The sequence below is a fragment of the Trachemys scripta genome, chromosome 2 (genome assembly GCF_013100865.1).
Source record: "Trachemys scripta elegans isolate TJP31775 chromosome 2, CAS_Tse_1.0, whole genome shotgun sequence".
NCBI classification, from domain to species: Eukaryota; Metazoa; Chordata; order Testudines; family Emydidae; genus Trachemys; species Trachemys scripta.
Genome location: NC_048299.1, coordinates 100383244 through 100404850, shown reverse-complemented (window position 1 = coordinate 100404850; position 21607 = coordinate 100383244). Strand labels below are relative to the sequence as shown.

Genomic DNA, 21607 nt, shown 5'->3' with positions numbered 1-21607 from the left:
GACTAGATGACCTCTTGAGGTCCCTTCCAACCCTGATATTCTATGATTCTATGTTAAATAAACCTCAGGGAGAAGCTCATTCTCTCTGTCTCTAGGTTCCCTATAGAAATAGGCCTTCCTCCTGAGCCAATTCTGTTTAATTGCTGGTACCTTCAGGAGGCACAACAGCAAGCTTTCACTTGCGATGCACCCTCCTTGAGAAGGGCAGCATTCAGCCCTGAAGAAGGGGCAGAGTCCATCCTGCACCTCAACCCCTCTCTGCTGACTGCCTCCCATTCAGAGCTTCTGTATTTTGAGTGGACTCCCAGTAATTCTGTGGCTACTCCCTGTGACTGTCACTGAACACCCTTCTGGCAACACACTTGAATCCACAGATCTTACTTTAGCCTGCCCCTTGGTAAAACAGATCTTTTCATTTCCCAGGTCCCCAAACAACATACATATAGACATTACAAAAACGTAGTTCTTCATGACATTGACTTCACAGAGGCCTACTGGCTGTCCATAAAACCTTTTTGATTAGTAGTTAGCAATTAGGAGGTCCACACACATCTCCCTTAAGCCCTACATTGTATGGACCAAGAGTATAATTGCTATACTCCTTCTAACCATCCATCAGTTCCTCTCTGTTGCCAGCTTGAGCACTCATGAAAACTATTTTAGGGCTGATATATGTGGAGTTCTGTTCTCAACTTACTCTCTTGACATTTTGTCAGCAGCAGACTCTGGTTTGAGAAGGACAATGCTTCAGTTGCTGTTGAACAAGCTTGTATTTTAAGGGATATCACTGTTAGCTAGTCTCCTACAGTAGGGCTCTGTGGAGGCAATGTCATGAAACTACAAAAGGTTATTAATTTATTAGAGATAATTCTTATACTCTGAATGTATTGCCATCTCAGAGCCACAGTCACCCTCTGTTAACATAACTTCAAGGCCCAGCTCCAAGTAAGACTTCTTGAGGTAGAGAGTAACTGAAGGGCGGTTAGAGGAGGCAGAGTATTTATGCCCTTGGAACTTGTAACTGCAGACTACTACTCAAAATTGTTCCTGAGGCCACGTGTGTAGGCATTCTTAATGGGTGGTGCTATAGAGACAATACATTTGAAGATGAGTTACTTCTGGTTAGTAAAGCCTTTCTATCTCATAAAAGGTGGATTGATTTAAATCAGTTGTTCTCAACTGGGGTACCCAGAGGTCTTCGAGGGGGTACATCAACTCCTCTAGATATTTGCCTAGTTTTATAACAGGCTATATAAAAAGCACTAGTGAAGTCAGTACAAACTAAAATTTCATACAATGACTTGTTCATACTGCTCTATGTACTATACACTGGAATTTAAGTACAATATTTATATTCTAATTTATTTTATAATTATATGGTAAAAATGAGAAAGCAAGTAGTTTTTCAGTAAAAGTATGCTGTGATACTTTTGTATTTTTATGTCTGATTTTGTAAGTAAGTAGTTTTTAAATGAGGTGAAACTTGAGGATATGCAAGACAACACAGATTCCTAAAAGTGGTACAGTAGTCCAGAAAGGTTGAGAGCCACTGATTTAAATCAGGATTTAAATCAACAAGCTAGAAAATTTGATTTAAATGCTCAACTTTAATATTGTTTTGCATTTGTACTTTTTTTCTTCTAAAGAAAGGTTCATTCTCATTGGTTGTTAACCATTAGAACTTGTTGACTTGCAACTAAATATAGTAAAAGTTTTCTTATGTTTGGGAAATGGGGGGGTACCAGTAAGTCAAAAATTCCGGTTAAATAAGAGGGAGGGAGTTTGGTTACAGGAGGGGGCTCAGGGCTGGGGGTTGGGGCACAGGAGAGGGTGTGGAGCGCTGGAGCCGGGAGGCGCTCACCTTGGGTGGCTACTCGCAAGCAATGGCATGTCCCTGCTGCTCCTAGGCAGAGCGCTGCTAAGCCCACAGGTGCTGCCGCCGCAGCTCCCATAGGCTGAGGTTCTCATACTCAGCGCTCTGAACTCCTCGTGGCCGTTTCTCCGCCTAGGAGCAGCAGGGACATGTCGCCGCTTCCAGGGAGCTAGGTAGGGAACCTGCCGGGCCTGCACCAACTGGACTACAAACTGGATTTTCAATGAAGATCAGAAATGCTGGTTTTTAGAGCTTTCCAGTTGGTAAAGTGCTGGATAACACAGCTTTTACTATATAGGCTTTATCCTAAATTTGGTACTGTTTGTTAACAAGGAGGATAAACTGTGTCTATGCACACCTATTTAAGCAGCTTGTAGCTTAACATTCTTTTATTCTGATTCTTAATTTTTACACTTTTAGAAAATTGTGAATTCTTATTTAGTATAGGATTAAATTTTTACTCATGATTTGTGTTAAGCTGCATTTGGATGCAAATTGTAATACAATTCAAGTGCATAAAACAGCATTTTTTATTATTGAACATAACCTTTAAATGTATTGGACACATAAGAAAAAAATAATTTATTAAAGCACGTTTTGAATTTAAAACAGATGTATTAAACGAAGGAAGTATTCTCTGTAGTTAGTGAATTGAATTGGTCACGATGTCATTCAAGATTTTAGAACAAGTAGATCTCATCCTGTCATACACAGTTTTTAATTCAAGAAAGGGAAGAGAACAAGTTTCTGTCAGTTTCTTAACTTTGAATGAACTAATTGTTTAGCTCTGAACTTGTTGAATGAGCTGAAATAAAGAAAATAGTCTCTCTGCACCTGCAGAAGTTGTCACTTCTGTCAGAAGCTACTTTAGCATTTTAACAAACTCTGGTTCTTCTTTGAGTGCTTGTACACATGTTCCACTGTTGGAGTATGTGTGCCCGGTGCATTCAAACCAGAGACTTTTAGTCATCAGCACTGTGTGGAGCCATGCATGCGTCCTGAGTATCATTGTGCCTCCAACTGTGGGAATAAAGAGCAGGGCTGCTCCTGCTGCCTCTCGGTTTCTTCTCATTGTCTGAGGCTTTGATCGTGCTCCCAGTGATGCCTCTTAGCTCACAATTTATTGCCTTGCTTATCAGCAGCTTTTTTGTAAATAGATAATACTTAGTAGATAGGTAGTTTAGTATTAGTTTTCAGTAAAAGTTTATTTTGTTCTCTTTTAAGAGGAGGCCTATTTTCTTTCATTTGTCTCCTGTGGTGTACTCCTTGTGACGGGGCGGGACTCACCATTTCAGGACCTCCTGCTGGCCATGCTGGGAATTAGCACTTGGTTGTCGGTGCACCTTCCTCTAGTGGTGTCTCACCATCATCACTTCTGCTCCAAGGCCCGCATTGCTCCCGGACTGAGGCGTCTTCTAGGCACGGCCCTCCAGCTTTCTCACTCTGCTTTGGAACCGGCTGTCTCTAGTCCATCCACTTGCCGCTGTGCCATACTGCAGCCTTCGGTCTAGCCCCTCAGCTCAAGGGATAAACCTCAGTCTGAATACTGGCCACCCCCTCTGTGGCAAGTCGGGGAGAAAGGGAGGGGGAGCCTGTCCGCTACTCCGGGCCCTGACCCAGGGACCCTATAGCCGGCGGCGATGTGCTGCCACTCCTCCAACTTCTGCTGCCTATTTCCCTGGGCCACTTTCCCGTAGCCCTAGCACCTTCCTGGCCCTTTGTATCGAGGGTCTCAGTCTGGCAGCGCTCAGGCTGGAGCTCCCTATTGCTCCCCTGACCCTGCCCAGTACTGCTCTATCTAAGTTACTCTTCTAAGGCAGTCAGTCCTTCTCCCTTGCACTCCAGGGAGAGACTGTCCTTGCTCTGTTGAGCAGCCATTCTTATATGGCCCTCCCTGGCCTTGATTGGCTGCTCCAAAAACTCTTCTCCTGACTGGCTCTCTACAAGCCATTCTCCCATTGGTTGGGTTTTGCGCAGCCTCCCTGCGGGCTGCTTTAACCCTCCATATACCTGTGTGGGGCAGCCGCCCCACCACACTCCTGTAGAGATTAGTTGTCTTGGTACATAAATCCTCAGGTTTCAAAATTGCTTGACACGTGAGGCAGTGATGTCACTAAATGACAGACACGCTAGGTGTCTAATCTGTCTAGTGCTAGATGTGCTATATTGAGTTGATTTGGAAAAGAACCTGAAAGAGCTGGAGAGTCCTGGCTTAAGATTTACCTCATGAAGAGGTTGATGGCCTGAGCTCTGATCCTGGTATGCCCAGGGCTGATCATTCCGATTATGCCTCCTCCAGAAGCATTCCTGCAGCTACCTCATCTTCAGTTGCTGTTCTGTCACCAAAAGACTCTGCCTCTGACAAAAGGAGGAAGTCCCACAAAACTTCCAGAGAGAAGAGGCAGCAATCCATCCCTGGCCCTTCATCTAAGGCCCTTAAGACTTCTAGCTCTTTAGAGCATAAGGGCAGCTCAGAACCTAGGAAAGACTTCTCAAGAACCATGTAGCTCTGAACATCATGCTTCAGCAAGTGGTGAAAACTTGCCTTATAAGCTGTCAGGTACCAATCTGGCTGATTAAAGAGGACAGGTGTCACTAACTCAGGTTCTGTTTCCAGGGATTCAGTATACAGTGATATCAATGACTGTGATACTGATCACCTTGGTAGCAATGAGGCCAGCCCCGACGATTCCATCCCTTCCTCCAGTACTGACAGCCCTGGTACTGATGCTGTGTCCAGTTTCACTGTTGGCACAAATCGACTATTGTAGCAATCCTATCAGTACTATCTACTCCTTGGGCCTGCATAGCAGCCAAAGATACATTGTGTTCATTGGTCCCTGACACTCTTCTGCTTGTGGCCCAACAGGTCCCACAGCAAACAGTGGTTTCAGTATCCACCTTGGTATCAGTGAGACCGTCACATCTGAGGGCAAACCTGCTGACATCATCATCCCATCCCAAGAGCTGAATGACTGATACGCTGCTCTTGGGCTACAGGATGCCAACTTTCATGTGGTCATTCAATTAAGGCATGGAAAATAAAAGATTTCTAGTTGGGGTCTGCTACTACCAGTACACAGTGCTTGTTTTTAGTCTCTCATCAGGTCCCAGAGTTTTTACAAAATGTATGGTGGTATTAGTAGATTCAGTTGTGGCTCATCCAGCTGGGTCTGAGAATAAACAAGGCAAGTTGACACTGTCCCCCCCCCTCCCTCGTAGAAAGAATCAAGTTATTTGGGACCATTCTCGACTCTTACTGCAACAGCCTATCTATCTCCAGAGAACTTCAGTCCATCCTATGCAGTAATCTGCAGGTTCATCCATGTGATCTTGCCTTAGATTGCTAGGAATCTTGGCATCTTGAATGTGCGTGACTCAGCATGCCACCACACTTTACCTGTAGTACATGCAAAGCTGGTTGAAGTCTATATTGGCAAAACAAATATCCTCTGGACATAGCGGTTCATGTATCTTTCTGAGTCCTATTATCATTAAGGAGTAGATGACTCTGAAAAATGTGTGCAAGGGAATTCCCTTTTCTCCCTCCAGTTCCATAGAAAACACTAATGGATGAATCCACTCTGGGCTGGGGAGCAGATCTGAACAGAGTGTAAACTCAAGGTCAGCAATTTTGCAAAGAAACAGCCCTTCATATAAACAACGTAGACCTGAGAGCCTTTCTTCATACCTGCAAAGCACAGTTGCCAACATTCACGCAGTAAATAAGCACCCCAACTTTCACAATGAGCCAAAAATCAAGCTAATCCCATTTCAAAACAAGGCCAAAACAAGCCAATCCCTAATAACCACAACACTCCATGTAACTAGATCCCTGCGGCGTGCAATCTGGGACTGTGGTGGGCCCGCTGTTCACCCCTGACTCTCTCCTCCCCTTGCCACAGCTTGCCCCCCCCGTTTCCCCTGCTTACCAGGAGCCGATCAAAAAAAAAAGAAGGAACAAGCTACAAGCCGAACAAGCCACAAACCAAAAATTAGCCAACAAGCAACTCACAAGCCAAATAAGGCAAAAACAAGCCCAATTTCATGTTGTGAAGGCCAGACAATAACAGGGTTCAAAAAAAAAAACTAGATACATTCATGGAGGATAGGTCCATCAAGGGCTATTAGCCAGGATTGGCAGGGATGGTGTTTCTAGCCTCTTTGCCAGAAGCTGGGAATGGGCAACAGGGGATGGATCACTTGATTACCTGTTCTGTTCATTTCCTCTGGGGCACCTGGCATTGGCCACTGTCAGAAGACAGGATACTGGGCTAGATGGATCTTTGGTCTGATCCAGTAGGCTGTTCTTATGTCAGTGCAGCCTCCCATAACCTTATCTTTATTCTTGGACGCAATTGCTGAGACCCAGTCAGATTTTGTATCCCAATCCTTGCAGTCTCCACCTCACAGCATGGATGCAGAGTGGCTACATTTATCAGAAATAAACTGTTTGCATAGATTTCAAAATATCCTTATTAACAGGAAGAAAGGACTCTACCAGAAAGGCTTATCTGGCTAAGTGGAAGCGGTTTTCAATGTAGGCCTGGCATCATCAACTGCCTCCATCCAAAGCATAGGTACAAGAGGTATTGAATACCTACTGGAACTAAAGAATTTGGGCCTATCAGTGAGTTGCAAGGTCAACTTTCAGCAAGCTAACTCCACCATTCGCCCTCCTATTCAGAGATGTTCTGTTTTCTTTATCCCTGTAGTAGGAATATTTATAAAAGGCCTAATAAGGGTTTTATCCACCAACAAGAGAACTAGTCCCTTTCTGGGAGTTTAATTTAGTCCTCACAGGCCTTATGGGACTGCCCTTTGAACCACTGGCATACTGCTGCCTTTCTCACTTATTAGCTAAGACAGCATTTCTAGTTGCAATAACATCAGCAAAGAGAGTAAGAACATCTAATGGCAGGACTTCCATATACTGTCTTCTATAAGTAGTCTTGGCAGAATTTTTCGGGGTTTTTTTATATGTAATTGACAGATAATCTAGATGTTTACACTCCCCCCCCATTTGTATTTATTTAAATTTTCATGGTTGAGGGAAATTCTGCAGGAGGGGACAATAACAATAATTATTTAATAGTAGATTCAAAAAGTTAAAGCATTGTAACCATTAAACACACATTGTCAACATCACATGTCAAAAATATATAAAGTAAATTTCCTTAAATCAAACTGTAAGTTCTCAAGTATCATTTTTCTTTCTTTGCCAATCTCTAAATTTCTGTCATTATTGGTGGAAAGGGTCTTGCATTGGTTTGTGTGTGTATGGTGAAATGAACATTTACTAACAAAAATCTAATCCTTCCAAGCCTATCTATAAGTATAAGGTCTCATTAAAACCTCATCCAAAATTCCTGTCAAAGATGGTCTTGAAATTCCACTTAAATGTGGCTATATCACTACTGATAATTTTTCTCATGGACATTTATAGAGTTGCTACATCCATACGTTCAGTCAACATTATGCTATAGTGAAAGCATTGAAATGACAGTTCTACAATCACAGTTTGAGTAGACGACAGTGAGTTTCCATCTCCAAAAGAGAACTGTTTGGGAATCATTGAAATACAAATATGTACAAGCAATCAAAGAAGAAGAAGAAGAAACAATTATTTACTACATTTACTGTGGCTCTTTGATATTTGTTGCAGGCGTACCGTATATATTTGTTCATAAGCTGAATTTTTTTAGTAAAAAAGGGAAGCACCAGAGAAGTGGGTCGGCTTATGAACGGGTATAGAGAGGGAGAGGTGGGACACAGCCCCTCCCCCCAACAGAGGGAGCAAGGAGAGGCAGCACAGCCAGAAGAGCCAGAAGGGAAGAGGCGGGGCCAGAGTCTCTCCGCTTCTGGCCACGCTGCTCTCATGCCAGCCTCCGAAGCAGCTGCAGCTCCGGGGCTGGCAGGTTGCAGCTGTGCTGCTCAGCCCGGCCCCCCAGAGCAGGCTGTGGCCATGCTGCCCGGCCTACCAGAGCACTGGCCCAGCCCGCTGGAACATGCTGCGGCCACGCCGCCTGGTCTGGCCCACCGGAGCAGGCTGCAGCCACGCTGTCCAGCCTGCCGGAGCAGCTCCAGCCAGACCAGAGACATCCTCTCCTGGCCCTCCCCAGATAAGGTGGGAAGGGATGGGATGGGGAGAGTGTGGGTGGTCACAGGGGTTACTTTCCTGACCCCCAGCTTCTCCCCCCCAAAAAATTTCCCCACCAGTTGCTGTCCCAGCCCGTCAGGGTAAGCAGCTGGGGCACCAGAACACTTTGTTTACTTAGGTTTACCTCCGTGCCTGCAGATGCTCGAGGTAAATAAACCATCTTGGCCCACCAGCAGCTTATCCTGATGGCCCGGGAGTCAAAGTTTGCTGACCCCTGAATTATAGGGTCAGCTTATGAACGGGTCATAAAAAATTTCCATTTTTACTTATCCATCTTGGGGAGGTTGGCTTATAAACGAACCGGCTTATGATCGAATATATACGGTATATATTCCATTACCCACTCCCCATCCACATTACAATGGATTGTATTGTTACCAAGATTCCAGTGGTGAAGGAACAAGAAGCCAGTTGGAGCGATCCTGCTCTTGCCTGGAGGTATAAGAGTACTTATGGTGTATGTGCCAACCCATTCGGTACTGCTAACCAAAAGTCTCTTGCTTGAGTGTACTGGGTGCACAGACACCTCAGTGGAATATATGTATAAAACACATCTTGAAAAAACAGGTACTGTACAAGTAAGTAATTTTCTTCCAGGTGTTTAGCCAATGACTTCTACCAGTTCAGTGGTTTAATTTTCTTTAAAATGTCAGCAATGTGTATACTGCTCGATTATTATTTGAATAATTATAATATGTTTAGGTCTTAACATATGTTATAACTTCAAATTTAATTTTAAACGGGGTTTATTTTTAAAAAGAAAATTAATTTAAATAAAAACCCATTTTTAATCAGTTTTCATCCTGGTTTCAGATTTGTATTTATAACATATTTTAATTTGCAGATTTGTCATTTTAAGCTTATAAAAATCTTAGAAACATAAATTTAATATAATTCCTGTTCATTCTAGTGGTTTAAGTGCCTCTTAAGGTATATAAAATAAAGCATATTTGAAGGTTAAATAAAATGTTCAGGTAATTGCTGAGATCCTCCATTAAAGTTCAGTTAACACAAAGTAATTGTACCACTTTTGTGTCTTCACAGAACCATTAGATATAAAATAATTATTTTTGTGTTGGTCTTAAAAACATTACTGCAATGTTTTCATTTTCTTTCAGGAGTTAGGCTACAGATATAGATGAAATACAGTACCAAAATTCATATCTTTTGTGGGCTCCTGATACGTTCCTGGCAACTTGATTTCATCCCATGGGATAAGATAATCAGAAACCCAGACTTGATTTATAACTTAATAGTCTTTGTCCACATTTGTTATCTTTTATAGTTTGATTTCCTGTAGTAATTTGCTTTAATGGACTAGGTACAAATTTAGCTTGCCATTACAATAATTTGAATTTCTCCAGTTCTCTCAAAACAGTGAATTTTAAAAAAAGAAACTATATCTGACGAATAATCATTTCAGAGTTCTAAATAAAATGTATTGCCCAAGCAAATACTGAAATTGTACTAAAAATTGGAGTAGAGCAGAAAATGTCAGCACATAGGATTCAAGAAGAAATTAACATGTCAAGTGCACTTAAAAGTTTGTGAAGTGTGAAATGGTATATTAGATAGGTACAAATGAAATATATGAGGTGAAGTATTTTGTGGAGATGTTTATACATGAAGGGTGAAGTTAGGCCAGTGGGAATTTGTGCTCAATAAGGAAGATTGAGACAAGTTATGTTTACTGTAAGAAACTTTATATCTTTTCCCAGCAGCCAGCTCAGCAAGCAGTAGGCTGTTTGCTTAAGATTTTTTCTCTTTTTCATGCCTTCCCCTAGATGGCAGACTGAGATTGAGCTGTTCACAAATAATGTTTTATATGATTGTTATCATATAACACGGAATTCTCTGGGAGAAGAAGTGGGCAGAGTGAAGTTTTCCTTCTGACGTTGAGACACACTGGGGAGAAGGAAGGCTATTTACCAGCCCAGCTGATGTGGCGACTGGGAAGTGCTATTTGCTACATGTATATTTAGGGTTTCCTCCAGCAGACCCATAGAGATGTGCCGAAGGGTGGATACAGAGCTTCACATACCTTTTCCATACACGCTTCCTCACTCTCCCTAGCAGTGGGAGGAAAATTGTGACTCTCCTGCAGAGAGAGAAGGGCTCCTGAATCCTTCTACCAATCATTGTTACTGTGATGCTGTCCTTTATGCTTAATTAATGAAAATGTCAGACAATCATCATCCTTGATTCAAATACATGTGTAATATTTGTATAGTGTCTAGCAAAATGGGGCCCTGCTCTCGGTTGGGGCCTTTAGGCATTACCATAATCTATATAGTTAATACAGTGGTTTTTAGGGTTGGGATGAGGGGCCATTTGCAAGCCTCTTCTGCTAAATGGTGAATAAGCTCTGCCCATTTCTAATGGCATTTGAGAAGACCTCTAAAACTCCTTTGAGTCACCAGAAAGGAACAAGCAGAGTCAGGCAACCCTCGGTGGTTGCCATAGGTCAGATGAACTTCGCTAAGGTTCTGTAACAATGGGAATAGACAGGGTGAAGCCCCACAAATCCTGTTGAATTAATAGGTGTCAGGTAGGATAAGACTTAGTGGACACCTTTGGGCTACAAAGTGGGGAAGCAGGTGTGCTCCAGCTACAGGAGTATACCTGCTTGAGTACAGTGGGGCTGAGCATTAACACCCTCACTGCCCACCTTTTCCTCTAAAAATGCTATAATTGTCAAAGTATAGTGATGTTCAAGGGAGCCAGGAGAACCACAGACAAACCAATCACCTGGCTGTGATCCTTCTTGCTTCCTCCTGATTACTTATGTTGGGAGCTAACATATCCTATACAGGCTAGGGTCAGTCCCTAGCTGAGTGTGTACTGATTTCACAGAATGGCATAGCATGAGTTAACCAGTAGAAAAGTTCTTCTGCTCACAACACCATCTTTGGCCCCACACATTGATGTCTGCTTGTTTGTTGCATTCTCTGTGCACTTGCTACTTATTAATAGATTCTTAAAAGTCAGTTTTGTTTTAAATTTCCCTTTAAGTACATCTGTGTCCACTAGGTGGAGATAAAGCAATTTAGTTCAAACATTACTAGGTGTTGACCACACTAGAATCTGTTGGCAACTGCTGCTCACTGGTTTTCAATAGTGAAAAAAATTACTTGGGGTAGAGCAATGGGGAATCAGAAAGTCATACACACTACTTTTGTGAAGAGAAGAATATTATATCTAATGAATGGACAGCATGTAAAAATACATTTTTACAACATTTGTCCTTTTTTTTTTTTTTAATTCAAATATTAGTAGGTTAGAAAAATCTGATCTTGCCAATTAGTTGAATATTACATCCCAAGGAAAGGCTTTTAAACATTTCTAATCTAAGCAATATTTTAGATACCATTCATTTAGTTTTTTTAAAATTTCTTTTGTTCTGTTTTCTCTGTCTGTAGTTGTCTGCAGCCCAGGATCATATAATCCCCACGATGGAGTTCACTGTCTTCAGTGCAACCATACTTTGATATACGGAGCAGCAAAATGTTAGCAGAATGTCAGTAGGAATACATTGCTTTTCAGTAGCTCTGATGTATTTCATTTTTAATATAGTAATATCAATAAAATGATTTTAACAACTTGTGAATTTTGGTTCCATCCATTTGTTTGAAAAAGGAGTAATATCTAGCCCTTTTAATAAAATATTAGGTCTTGTACCATTTTTGAGTATTTGATTTTTTTAAAAAACTACATTTAGTGTTTATGAAATATGCCAGATTGACCGCTGTGACGGCTAAAGCTCTCCAATTACTCACAGAACAGACCGAGTACTGGCAATGGGCATGTATACTTCCCTAGAAGTTGCTTATGAATGTGCTTCTGCTTTTTCTAGAAGGACCACCTCTAGGGGTGTACATGTAATTTCATCTTCCAGATTATCCAGTCCTTTCATAGACTGTTAGAGGACTGTGAGGAGCCCAGGCTCCACAGCAGTAGCTCAGAGGTGGAGCACACTGGGACACAGATCCAAGTGTGAGACTCTACTAAATTGTGTTTCTTCCATGAACAATTACCAGGTAAGAAATTATTTCTTTCTGATAGCGGTGACTTCAGTTTCCATGGTAAGTAGGGCATCAGCCATTCTACATTAAATTTCATAAGCATAAATTAGTGCTACAGGCCCATATGCAGTTCCTCCCAAAAAAGTGGCAGAATTTCAATTTAATAAATCAGTCATAATATTATCACTATTTTCACTGCAATCTTATGGCCATGCCAGCAGTACCCAAATTGAACATTAAAGCTCTCTTGGCTCTTATCTGGAGTAGGCTAAATCTTTAGATAAAAGATCTATTTATATCATTTTACACCGGTATAATAGAGTCAACCTGTGTCTAAGAGAAGCATGACTAACTGGTTGCCTTAATGCCTTCTCATTGTTATTCCTTAGCGGGTCTGACCCTTAAGGGCATGTTAAGCACACAATCAGAAACCAGCCTCAGATCATTACCTAGTCAGGAGATTTGCGGAGCGGCCCTATGGAATTCTCAATATAGTTTTAATAAAACACTAGTGTTAGTGGAAACAAATTCATGTTGAAAAGTCTAATTTGTGCTGCAAAATCAGTATCAGTTTCTGTACTGAAAATAGTCTAGCTCAGTAGTTCTCAATCAGGGGTATATGTACAGAGGACCTCCAGGGTGTACATCAAATCATTTGCCTAGATTTACAACCGACTACATAAAAAGCACTAACGAAGTCAGTATAAATTAAAGTTTCATACAATGACTTGTTTATACTGCTCTATATACTGTACACTAAAATGTAAGTACACTATTGATTTGATTCTTTATAATTGGCTTTTTTATAATTTATATGATAAAAATGAGAAACTAATCAATTTTTCAGTAATAGTGTGCTGTGACACTTCTTTGTATTTTTATGTCTGATTTTGTAAGCAAGTGGTTTTTAAGTGAGGTGAAACTTGGGGGTACGCAAGACAAATCAGACTTCTGAAAGGGGTACAATAGTCTGGAAAGGTTGAGAACCACTGGTCTAACTCATTTGACCCTTGATTTTTTTTTTCCTTTTGGGGCAATAGGTGGCTTGAAGGTGGGGTAGAGGGTCTCCAAGTATTTCATTTGTTTTTTTAAGTATTTCATGTTTTCCTTATTTTAGACACTTCCTTGGAGTTTATATCCTCAAAGTGGGGAAGAGCTACCTTTGAAGGAAACAACTAATTCTGATCTCAGGAAATTTCATTTGTAAGTAATCTCAGCTCACCTAGTATTCCCTGCATTGCAAAATAAAGGAGCTGATAGCAGGGGCAGTTTCTAGCTATTTTGACGCGTTTTTAGGTAAACAGTTTAATACCATAGCTCTTCAGGTTTGGGATTTTCCAGTCGTAGCCTTATACACGTAGACCATATGTTTAAAAGTTTGGATCTGTTACACTTATTACATTCTGAGAAGGAGCATTAAATACAGGTGCTTCAGCATACGTAGGGTATCCCTACACTACAAAATTAGGTTGATTTTATAGAAGTTGATTTTTAGAAATCGATTTTATACAGTCGATTGCATATGTTCACACTAAGCACATTAAGTCGGCGGAGTGCGTCCTCACTACCGTGGCTAGCATCGGTTTACGGAGTGGTGCACTGTGGATAGCTATCCCACAGTTCCTGTAGTCTCCACCGCCCATTTGAATTCTGGGTTAAGCTCCCAATGCCTGATGGGACAAAAACATTGTCGCGGGTGGTTTTGGGTACATGTCGTCAGTCGCCCCTCCTTCCGTGAAAGCAACGGTAGACAATCGTTTCACGCCTTTTTTCTTGGGTTACCTGTGCAGATGCCAGACCATGGCAAGTATGGAGCCCGCTCACCTCACTGTCACTGCTGCTGTTGTGGGAAAGTCTGCTGGGGGGGTCTGCTGTGATTCAAGTAGCCAATGCAATCATTGAGGTTCTGTTATCAAGGGTAGTGACTCTGGGAAATGTGCAGGCCTTGTTAGATTGTAGGTGCATCATATTCCTGTCCTTTGTCTCTGGTGAAGAAGTCTTGCAGCTGTATAATCCAGTCCGGTTGGCGCTGTAACATAGCACTTCTGTGGTTGACACATGTAACAGCTCCAGGGCTCTTGCTCTTTTGCCTTGGCCAAGGTACCTTGCCCTACCCGGACCTCCAAGCATTCGACACAGAAGCACCTGCAGCAGCTGGCATTGCTACACAGCAGCAGCTCTGGGCCTTCGCGGCAGACGGTGCAGTAGGACTGCTAACCGTCATCATCCACTGCTTCCCCTGCAACTCTGCTTTCCTGCTCCCCAGTGATGAGCTCGGGGGATCTGTACTGGTCCTCCTGGGTGCTGCTGGCAGCAGACGGTGCAATAGGACTGGTAATCATCCTCGTCGGACATGTAGCTTGGCCGGGGTTTTGGGAACGTCTTCCCTGCCCGGCTCCCAGCAACCTCCAGGGCATGATGTATGGCTCCATCACTTCCTCTGCAACTCTCCTCTCCTGATCCCCAGCGACGAGCTCGGGGGATCAGTTCATGAAGCCTGGATAGTAGTAAGGAGCAGTTCGACTATAGGCTGAGCAAGTGCAGAATGGTGGTAGAATGTGCCTTTGGACGTTCAAAAGCTCGCTGGTGCTGTTGGTCAGACCTCAGCGCAACCGACATTCCCATTGCTTATTGCTGTGTGCTCCATAATATCTGTGAGAGTAAGGGGGAGATGTTTATGGCGGGGTGGGAGGTTGAGGTAAATTGCCTGGCGTCTGATTTTGAGCAGCCAGACATCAGGGCGATTAGAAGAGCACAGGAAGGCGCGCTGCGCATCAGAGAGGCTTTGAAAACCAGTTTCATGACTGGCCAGGCTTCGGTGTGACAGTTGTGTGTGTTTCTCCTTGATGCAAACCCGCCCCCTTTGTTGATTTTAATTCCCTGTAAGCCAACCACCCTCCCCCCTTTGAAATAAAGTAACTTGTTTTGAAACCATGCATTCTTTATTAATTAAAAAAAAAAGAGAGAACGGACAAGGTAGCTGGGGTTGGATGGGGGAGGAGGGAAGGACAAGGCCACATTGCTTATTGTAGCCACACTAAAAATCAAACTCTTTGAATGACAGCCTTCTGTTGCTTGGACCATACTCTGCAGTGGAGTGGCTGGGTGCCTGGAGCCTCCCCCTTGCCCCCCTCCCCCTCCCGCGTTCTTGGGCATCTGGGTGAGGAGGCTATGGAACATGGGGAGGAGGGTAGACGGTTATACAGTGGATGCAGCGGGGGTCTGTGCTCTTGTTGGCTTTCCTGCAGCTCCAGCAGACGCTTCATCATGTCCGTTTGCTCCCCCATTAGCCTCAGCATCGCGTCCTGCCTCCGCTCTTCATGCTCACTTAATTCTTTCCTGACCTCTGCCGCTGAATGCCTCCATGCATTAAGCTGTGCCCTATTAGTGCGGGAGGACTGCATGAGCTCGGAAAACATGTCATCACAAGTGCATTTTTTTCGCCTTCTAATCTGCGATAACCTCAGGGACGGAGATGATAGGGGGAGCGTAGAAACATTCTACGCGCTACGATTCTGGGGGGACTGTATGGTCACCTGTGCTGCTGAGTTCGCCACGCTGACCAAACAGGAAATTAAATTTAAAAGTTCCTGGGGCTTTTCCTGTGTACCTGGCTAGTGCATAAGAGTTCAAAGTGCTGTCCAGAATGGTCACAATGGAGCACTCTGGGATAGCTCCCAGAGGCCAATACCATTGATCTGCGTCCGCACTACCCCAAATTTGACCCAGCAAAGCGATTTTAGCACTACTCCCCTTGCTGGGGAGGCGTACAGAAGTCGATTTTAAGAGCCCTTTAGTTCGACGGAATGGGATTGGTTCTGGGGACGCATTCATTTTTAAATCGACCTAACGTGGCAAAATTCGACCTAACCCCATACTGTAGACTAGGCCCTAATGTTACTTCTTAGTCATAAGGGAAATTAATTAAAGAAATTATAATAAAAGCACCCTATTTGTATATTTTTATATGTAAAGACTTCATAAAGATTCTGATTTGATGTGAATTGTGCCAAAAAATTAAAACATTTGAAAAACCATAGAGGTTGCTTTTTCAGTTTTAATGAACTAGTTTCTCTGTAGTGCATATTTATGTATGTATGTCAAGGGCCTCTAATTAATCAAAAATAAATGCAAAAACATAATTAAGATTAACAATGACTTTTTATTGCTGAAACAGTTGTATAAACAGCATATCTAATATTTAGCAGAATATATAAAATAGCTGTTTTTATCAAATGCCATTTTAAAACAAGTAGTTGGGGAAAAGCAGTGTTTGGGGGGGAAATACTTTAGCGGTAAATTATGAAATTCATCTCTGTTCAACTGGAATCTACAAAATGACCAAATCCTGGTTATTCCTCATTTTCATTTGATAAACAGGTATAAACAGAATGCAAACTCTAAGTGTGGTTACATTAATTTGAAGCACTGCACATAAATGTCATCTCCATAATTAGCCAATCACGATAACACTAAATTACTTAGCATTAGTTTGACTTATCGATGGTTAATAAAGCATAGAAAACAGCGAGTCTTGCCTTTGCAAATATGTAGGCTTTGTGTTGGTAATGTAAGCAGATGGAGCTTTGTACAGTACCTACCACAGATAAATTCCAGGATTACCCTCTGCAATTAATAATTAGTTTTTAAGGCAGTAGAAATATAGATTAAGCTGTACTTCTTACATTTTTTCTATAAATAGAGAAGTACATTTATCAATCTGATGCACCTTTAAAAAAAACCTGTAATTGGCACACAATTCCATCACCTAAAGGCATTTATGTAATATCAACCATACTTCTTGGGATAGAATTGAATTGATAAGTGTTATGCTGCAATAGTTTTTTTCATTTTGATGTGTCATATCCTATAAGGGTCTTGACTTGATTCTGTATGCACACATTGTAGCAAAGTGTGAAAAATGGTTGTTTTTTCTGCTCCTTATAATGAGTGAAATTCATTCCATGGATCAGGCCAACTCAATGCCTATACACCACTTAAATCCTACTTAAGACTTATTTGGAGGGCTTAAATAGTACCACTGGTACATAGGCCTTGTGCTGTTTTACTACATAGAGGGAATTTCACATTCTATGAACGTACATTCCTCACAAGATTACTTATATCCATTCTCTTATCTTGATAATTCATTAATCACAATTAAATCCAGATGTTATATAATATATATAGTCTGTGGGACAAATGTTGATCTCAGTTACATTGGTGTTGATCTGGAAATTAATTTACATTGGTGTAACCAAGATCAGAATTTGGTAATTTGTGAATATATATATTTACACGTGCTATCAGCAAATGTTTGTGTACATTCTGTATATAGATAGGCAATTGGCATTTTTCATACTTCCCAAAATATTTCCAGTTTTCTCTTTTGTATTTCCCTCAAAATACTTCCTTATTCTCTCAATGCCTGGCTGGAAATTGCAAACTTCTTTGCATATAAATCGGAAAATTTCATTTTCTCTCTTTTTCAGTTCTCCGTGATAATTCCATATAAGATTTGTATTTATATTTCCCATTTAATCTTACAATACCTGTTACTTAGTTTGCTACTTTTCATTGTGGTGTGAGACCTGATATTGCCTTGTCACCTTTGCTTTTATTTTATTTTCTCATTCATTTTGTCTTTTATATCCTCAAGCCTAGGCCCATCCTGAGCACTCCCACTAGGAGTTGAGTGGGTCGTTTGAGGACAGGCTTGCAGCTGCCTTCTACAATGTCTGCACCAGGAGAATTTGCCACCTACAATCTACTCTGCTGAGGGCCCCTTTAAGACATTCTGTCCCTTTTACTTGACCTAGAGGGGAACTGATGGAAGGGATGATCTCACTCCAATGAGATGTTGACTGCTGTTAAGGTGAACACCAGGTTCTGACTGATACAAGGGTAAGCCCGCTATTTACCTTGAGGGACAATGAATGTTGACTATGACAAAATATTGTCACTTTTATGTGTTGATACATGCAATCTAAATATTTTCATCCGGAATATATCCTTTTTATAGCCATTCTTTTCTTATGTTTATCTTTTTTTTCTTTTACAACTTAACAAGAAATGAATTTATAGGGTCTAGATACGTTATTAGCCTCAGTTGAGCCATCAGGAAGCAGAAATTAGTAAATGTTACCTCATAAATTCAGAGGCAAATAAATTTTTTTTCCAATTAATTTAGCTGCAGCTAATCAAAGTGGGGTGTTTTCATGACTAATACATAATTAGCAATCAAAAATATATATTAGGTCATGTTACTTATCTCTCTACCAATTCAGGATTCTGTTGTACCAGAAATTTGTTTTCTTCAGTGCTGTTTAAAGTTAATCAGGTAGTAGCATCTCCACCTCATTTGGTAGGAGGCTGATGCATAGTCTGATATTTCAGACTGGACATTTTTTTCTGATATTTAGCCTTGATTTTTCTGCTTTGTGGGACATTTGCTTCCATGGTTTCAGTGTTGCATTAGATTCTGGTTCTTACTGCGAAGTGTTTCTATGAGAACTTTCATCATCATCTACAATTTAACACTCTCAATGCCTTTTTTGTATTGGAGCATGATAGGTTTTAGGGTTGACTTTAATATCACAAATGATAAGATGCTTGAACTTTAATCTAAAATTCCTTTTTCACCTAGAATTGATGAACAATTTGGATGTATGGATAGCAAAGTGAAAAGTAACATATTTTTTCCCTACCATGGTCTTTTCTTTTCTTGGGGGTTTTTCAGGAATGTACTGGGCAGAGTGTACTTTCCATGAAGCCATATAAACACAGTATATAAAGGGAACACGTTGGCTGTTAAGTCAGCCTGACTTTTAAATGAATTCCTTTTTAAAATCCCCTCTATATAATGTGGAAATAACTCATGATCCATATACTATAATTGCCTTCAAAAGATATAATTTTGACACTAAAAGTAATTAATAGTCCTGCAGTGTAATGTAAACATAGTGTGAGAATATAGAGATGAGATATTTTTTCCAAAGAGTGAGGAATCTCTTAAGTGTGATTGGGGTCTATACCACCAAAGAAGAGAGGAAAACAGTTGAAGGATCCATCTCTATTCTGGACAGCTACTTAAGCACTTTCCTAATCAGGGCCTCAGTCTTCTACTCTTCTGCTTCTGCTTCTGACTTTACTGCTTTGTTATTATACTCCTCCTTTATTTTGTCCTAAGATATGTTATTGCAACCTCCCTGTCTTTTCCCACTCATTTTGTTCCACACCCCGTGAACCTCTTCTTACTAAGTTAATTACCCTCCCACTCATAGTCTTTCTGTTCATCACCTTCCTGTACTCAAATTCTGTAGTCTTCTCCTTATTGTTTGGATTGGTGTATTTCTTCCATTGTCACTCTCATACCATTATGGCTCTTCCTCTTTCTGATGTTCTTTTGCTCTCACCTTTTTTTCCATAAAACCCTTTAAGAATGGCTATATTTGCCTTTACAATATTATCTTCTCTATTTGGTGTCTTTTCTATTTGTCTGTTTCTGTCTTCCCTGACCCTTGCCCCCAAATCCCAATAGGAATAGTTAGATAGGAACATACCAATGCTTCAACTTGTGCAGTTTAAAGGCTCCCATAATGTACCAGGCAGTTGTGCTATAGTATAACATGGGAGCAAACTTCGGAATACTATTTTTTTTTAAACATTTAACCTTTCCATCTACTATGTTTCTGTCCCTCCTCACCATCACTTTGAATCTGACAGAAAAGAACAAAGAGAGAACAACTGAATGGTTCATGGAGAAAGCTGGAAAATAAGTTATATTTACAAATAGTTTTGAACTTACATTTTCTATTTTTTCCCCTCTTCCCCCATTCTTAGTAATACGAACATTTTATAGGAATGACAGTTTGTTTTTTTTAAAAATATTCTCTGCATATTGCCCTATCAGAAAACAGATGTGGCATCATCTCTGCAGCAACTGCTTATGCGTATTTGAGGCCAAATTCACTCCTGTTGTAAAGCCACAGAAGTCAGAGTTGCACTGTTAAGTTGGCTCTGATTTCAGATGGGGAATAAGCAGGAGAATTAAAAGCAGAGACCCTGTGTTCATGGAAGTAACACTAAAAACAACTGGGGAAAGAAGAATGCCTGCTCATCTTCAGACCTCCCCCCACCCCCAAAACACCCATTTACCATGAAATACAGACTTATTCATGACCCATTAGCAGGTCTTGAAATTTAGTTATTAGGGCCCTACCAAATTCACAGCCATGAAAAATGCACCATGAACTGTGAAATCTGGCTATTGTAGGGGAGGAGGGCTCCTACCATGTGCTGGGCTCCAGCTGCTAGTCTCAGCTGGACTCTGGAGGGTCTTGCTCTTCCTCTGCAGGGGCTGTTTCTGGGTCAGATCAGACCCACCTCCAGGAATCTCCCCTGGCTGCTGGAAGCTCCACAGCTGCACTGCCTTCAGAGCTGGGCTCTCAACCAGCAGCTGCAGAGCCTACAGCCATGGGAGGTTCCCAGGGGTTGGTCTCACCCAGCCCCCAAAGTGGCCTCTGCAGGACACGAGGAAGTCCCATCCCTCCCCAGCCTGGCCGGGACAAGCAGCTGGAGCCCAGCACATGGTAGGAGTCCCCAGCTGGGGTGCCCCCAGCCCTGCACCTTCCCAACTCCAGCGCCTTATGGCCCTTGGTGGTTGCCAACCCATAAGGCTGGCCCTTGCCCCCTCCCCTCAAAGTGATGACTCCCCCCATACCCTGCGACCCTCACTTCTGTGCTGGTGCTGGCACTGGCACTGGCTTCAAAGCTCTCTGGCTGCCCAGCTATGAAGGTAGCACAGAAGTAAGGATGGGAATCCTGCGACCACCCATGGCTCCTTTTTGGGTAGGGAGGCCCAGGGTTACAACACTCTGTTTCAGATGTTCACATGAGAAATTTACTATTTTTAAAATCCTATGAATATGAAATTGATCACAATGAACACTGTATTTGGTAGGATACTACTTCTTATGGACGAAAAACTGCAAATTAGAGAATTGCCAACCTGGAATAAGTAATACTGCTTGAACATCGGCAGGTGCCTTTGACCATTTTAACTGTCGTCCCCTGTTTTTGACAATATACATTGTCTAATATTATTTGCAGTATTACATATTTTTACCACAGTCAGATTTTAAAATGATCATTTTATGTCAAACTGACATTTCTTCACTTCAGTAACATATGTTTTATTTTATTAAAATTATAAACTGGAAAGAGTTAAATATAACTTCCAGTAACCAGTAAATTGTCTGTTAGCAAAACAGAGCTTGTTTCCATGTTTCTTCATTTTTGTTCAAACCTCGGATGAACACTTCTCAGTATGATATGCTCAGCAACTCAATATGCTGTGTGTGGCTTTGCTCATTAGGAACTATGTAGTTGGATTTTATTTCTGCTTTTGTAGGGTTACCATATTTTGTGCCTCCAAAAGGAGGACACTCCACGGGGCCCTGGCCCCGCCCCCTCCCCCGCCCCAACTCCGCCCCCTCCCCTGCTTCCCGCGAACATTTAATTCGCGGGAAGCCTGAGCAGGTAACGGGGGGG

General features: G+C 41.7%; 1 protein-coding gene and 1 long non-coding RNA gene across 2 annotated transcripts in view; both read left to right on the top strand.

Annotated features, from left to right (window-relative positions):
- The window catches only part of ZPBP (zona pellucida binding protein), a gene marked incomplete in the record, with an annotated part of 83117 nt that extends 71483 nt beyond the window's left edge, over window positions 1-11634 (top strand). The window contains 1 exon segment of the mRNA XM_034759501.1: window positions 11452-11634. Within this exon segment, the coding sequence (XP_034615392.1) occupies window positions 11452-11544 (93 nt within the window).
- A 1494-nt stretch (window positions 11635-13128) lies between these two features.
- LOC117872649 overlaps window positions 13129-21607 on the top strand; it is a 13811-nt gene continuing 5332 nt past the window's right edge. Inside the window, exons 1-2 of the long non-coding RNA XR_004644544.1 lie at window positions 13129-13258; window positions 17715-17959. This is a non-coding gene — a long non-coding RNA (uncharacterized LOC117872649). The remainder of the gene's footprint in view (window positions 13259-17714; window positions 17960-21607) is intronic.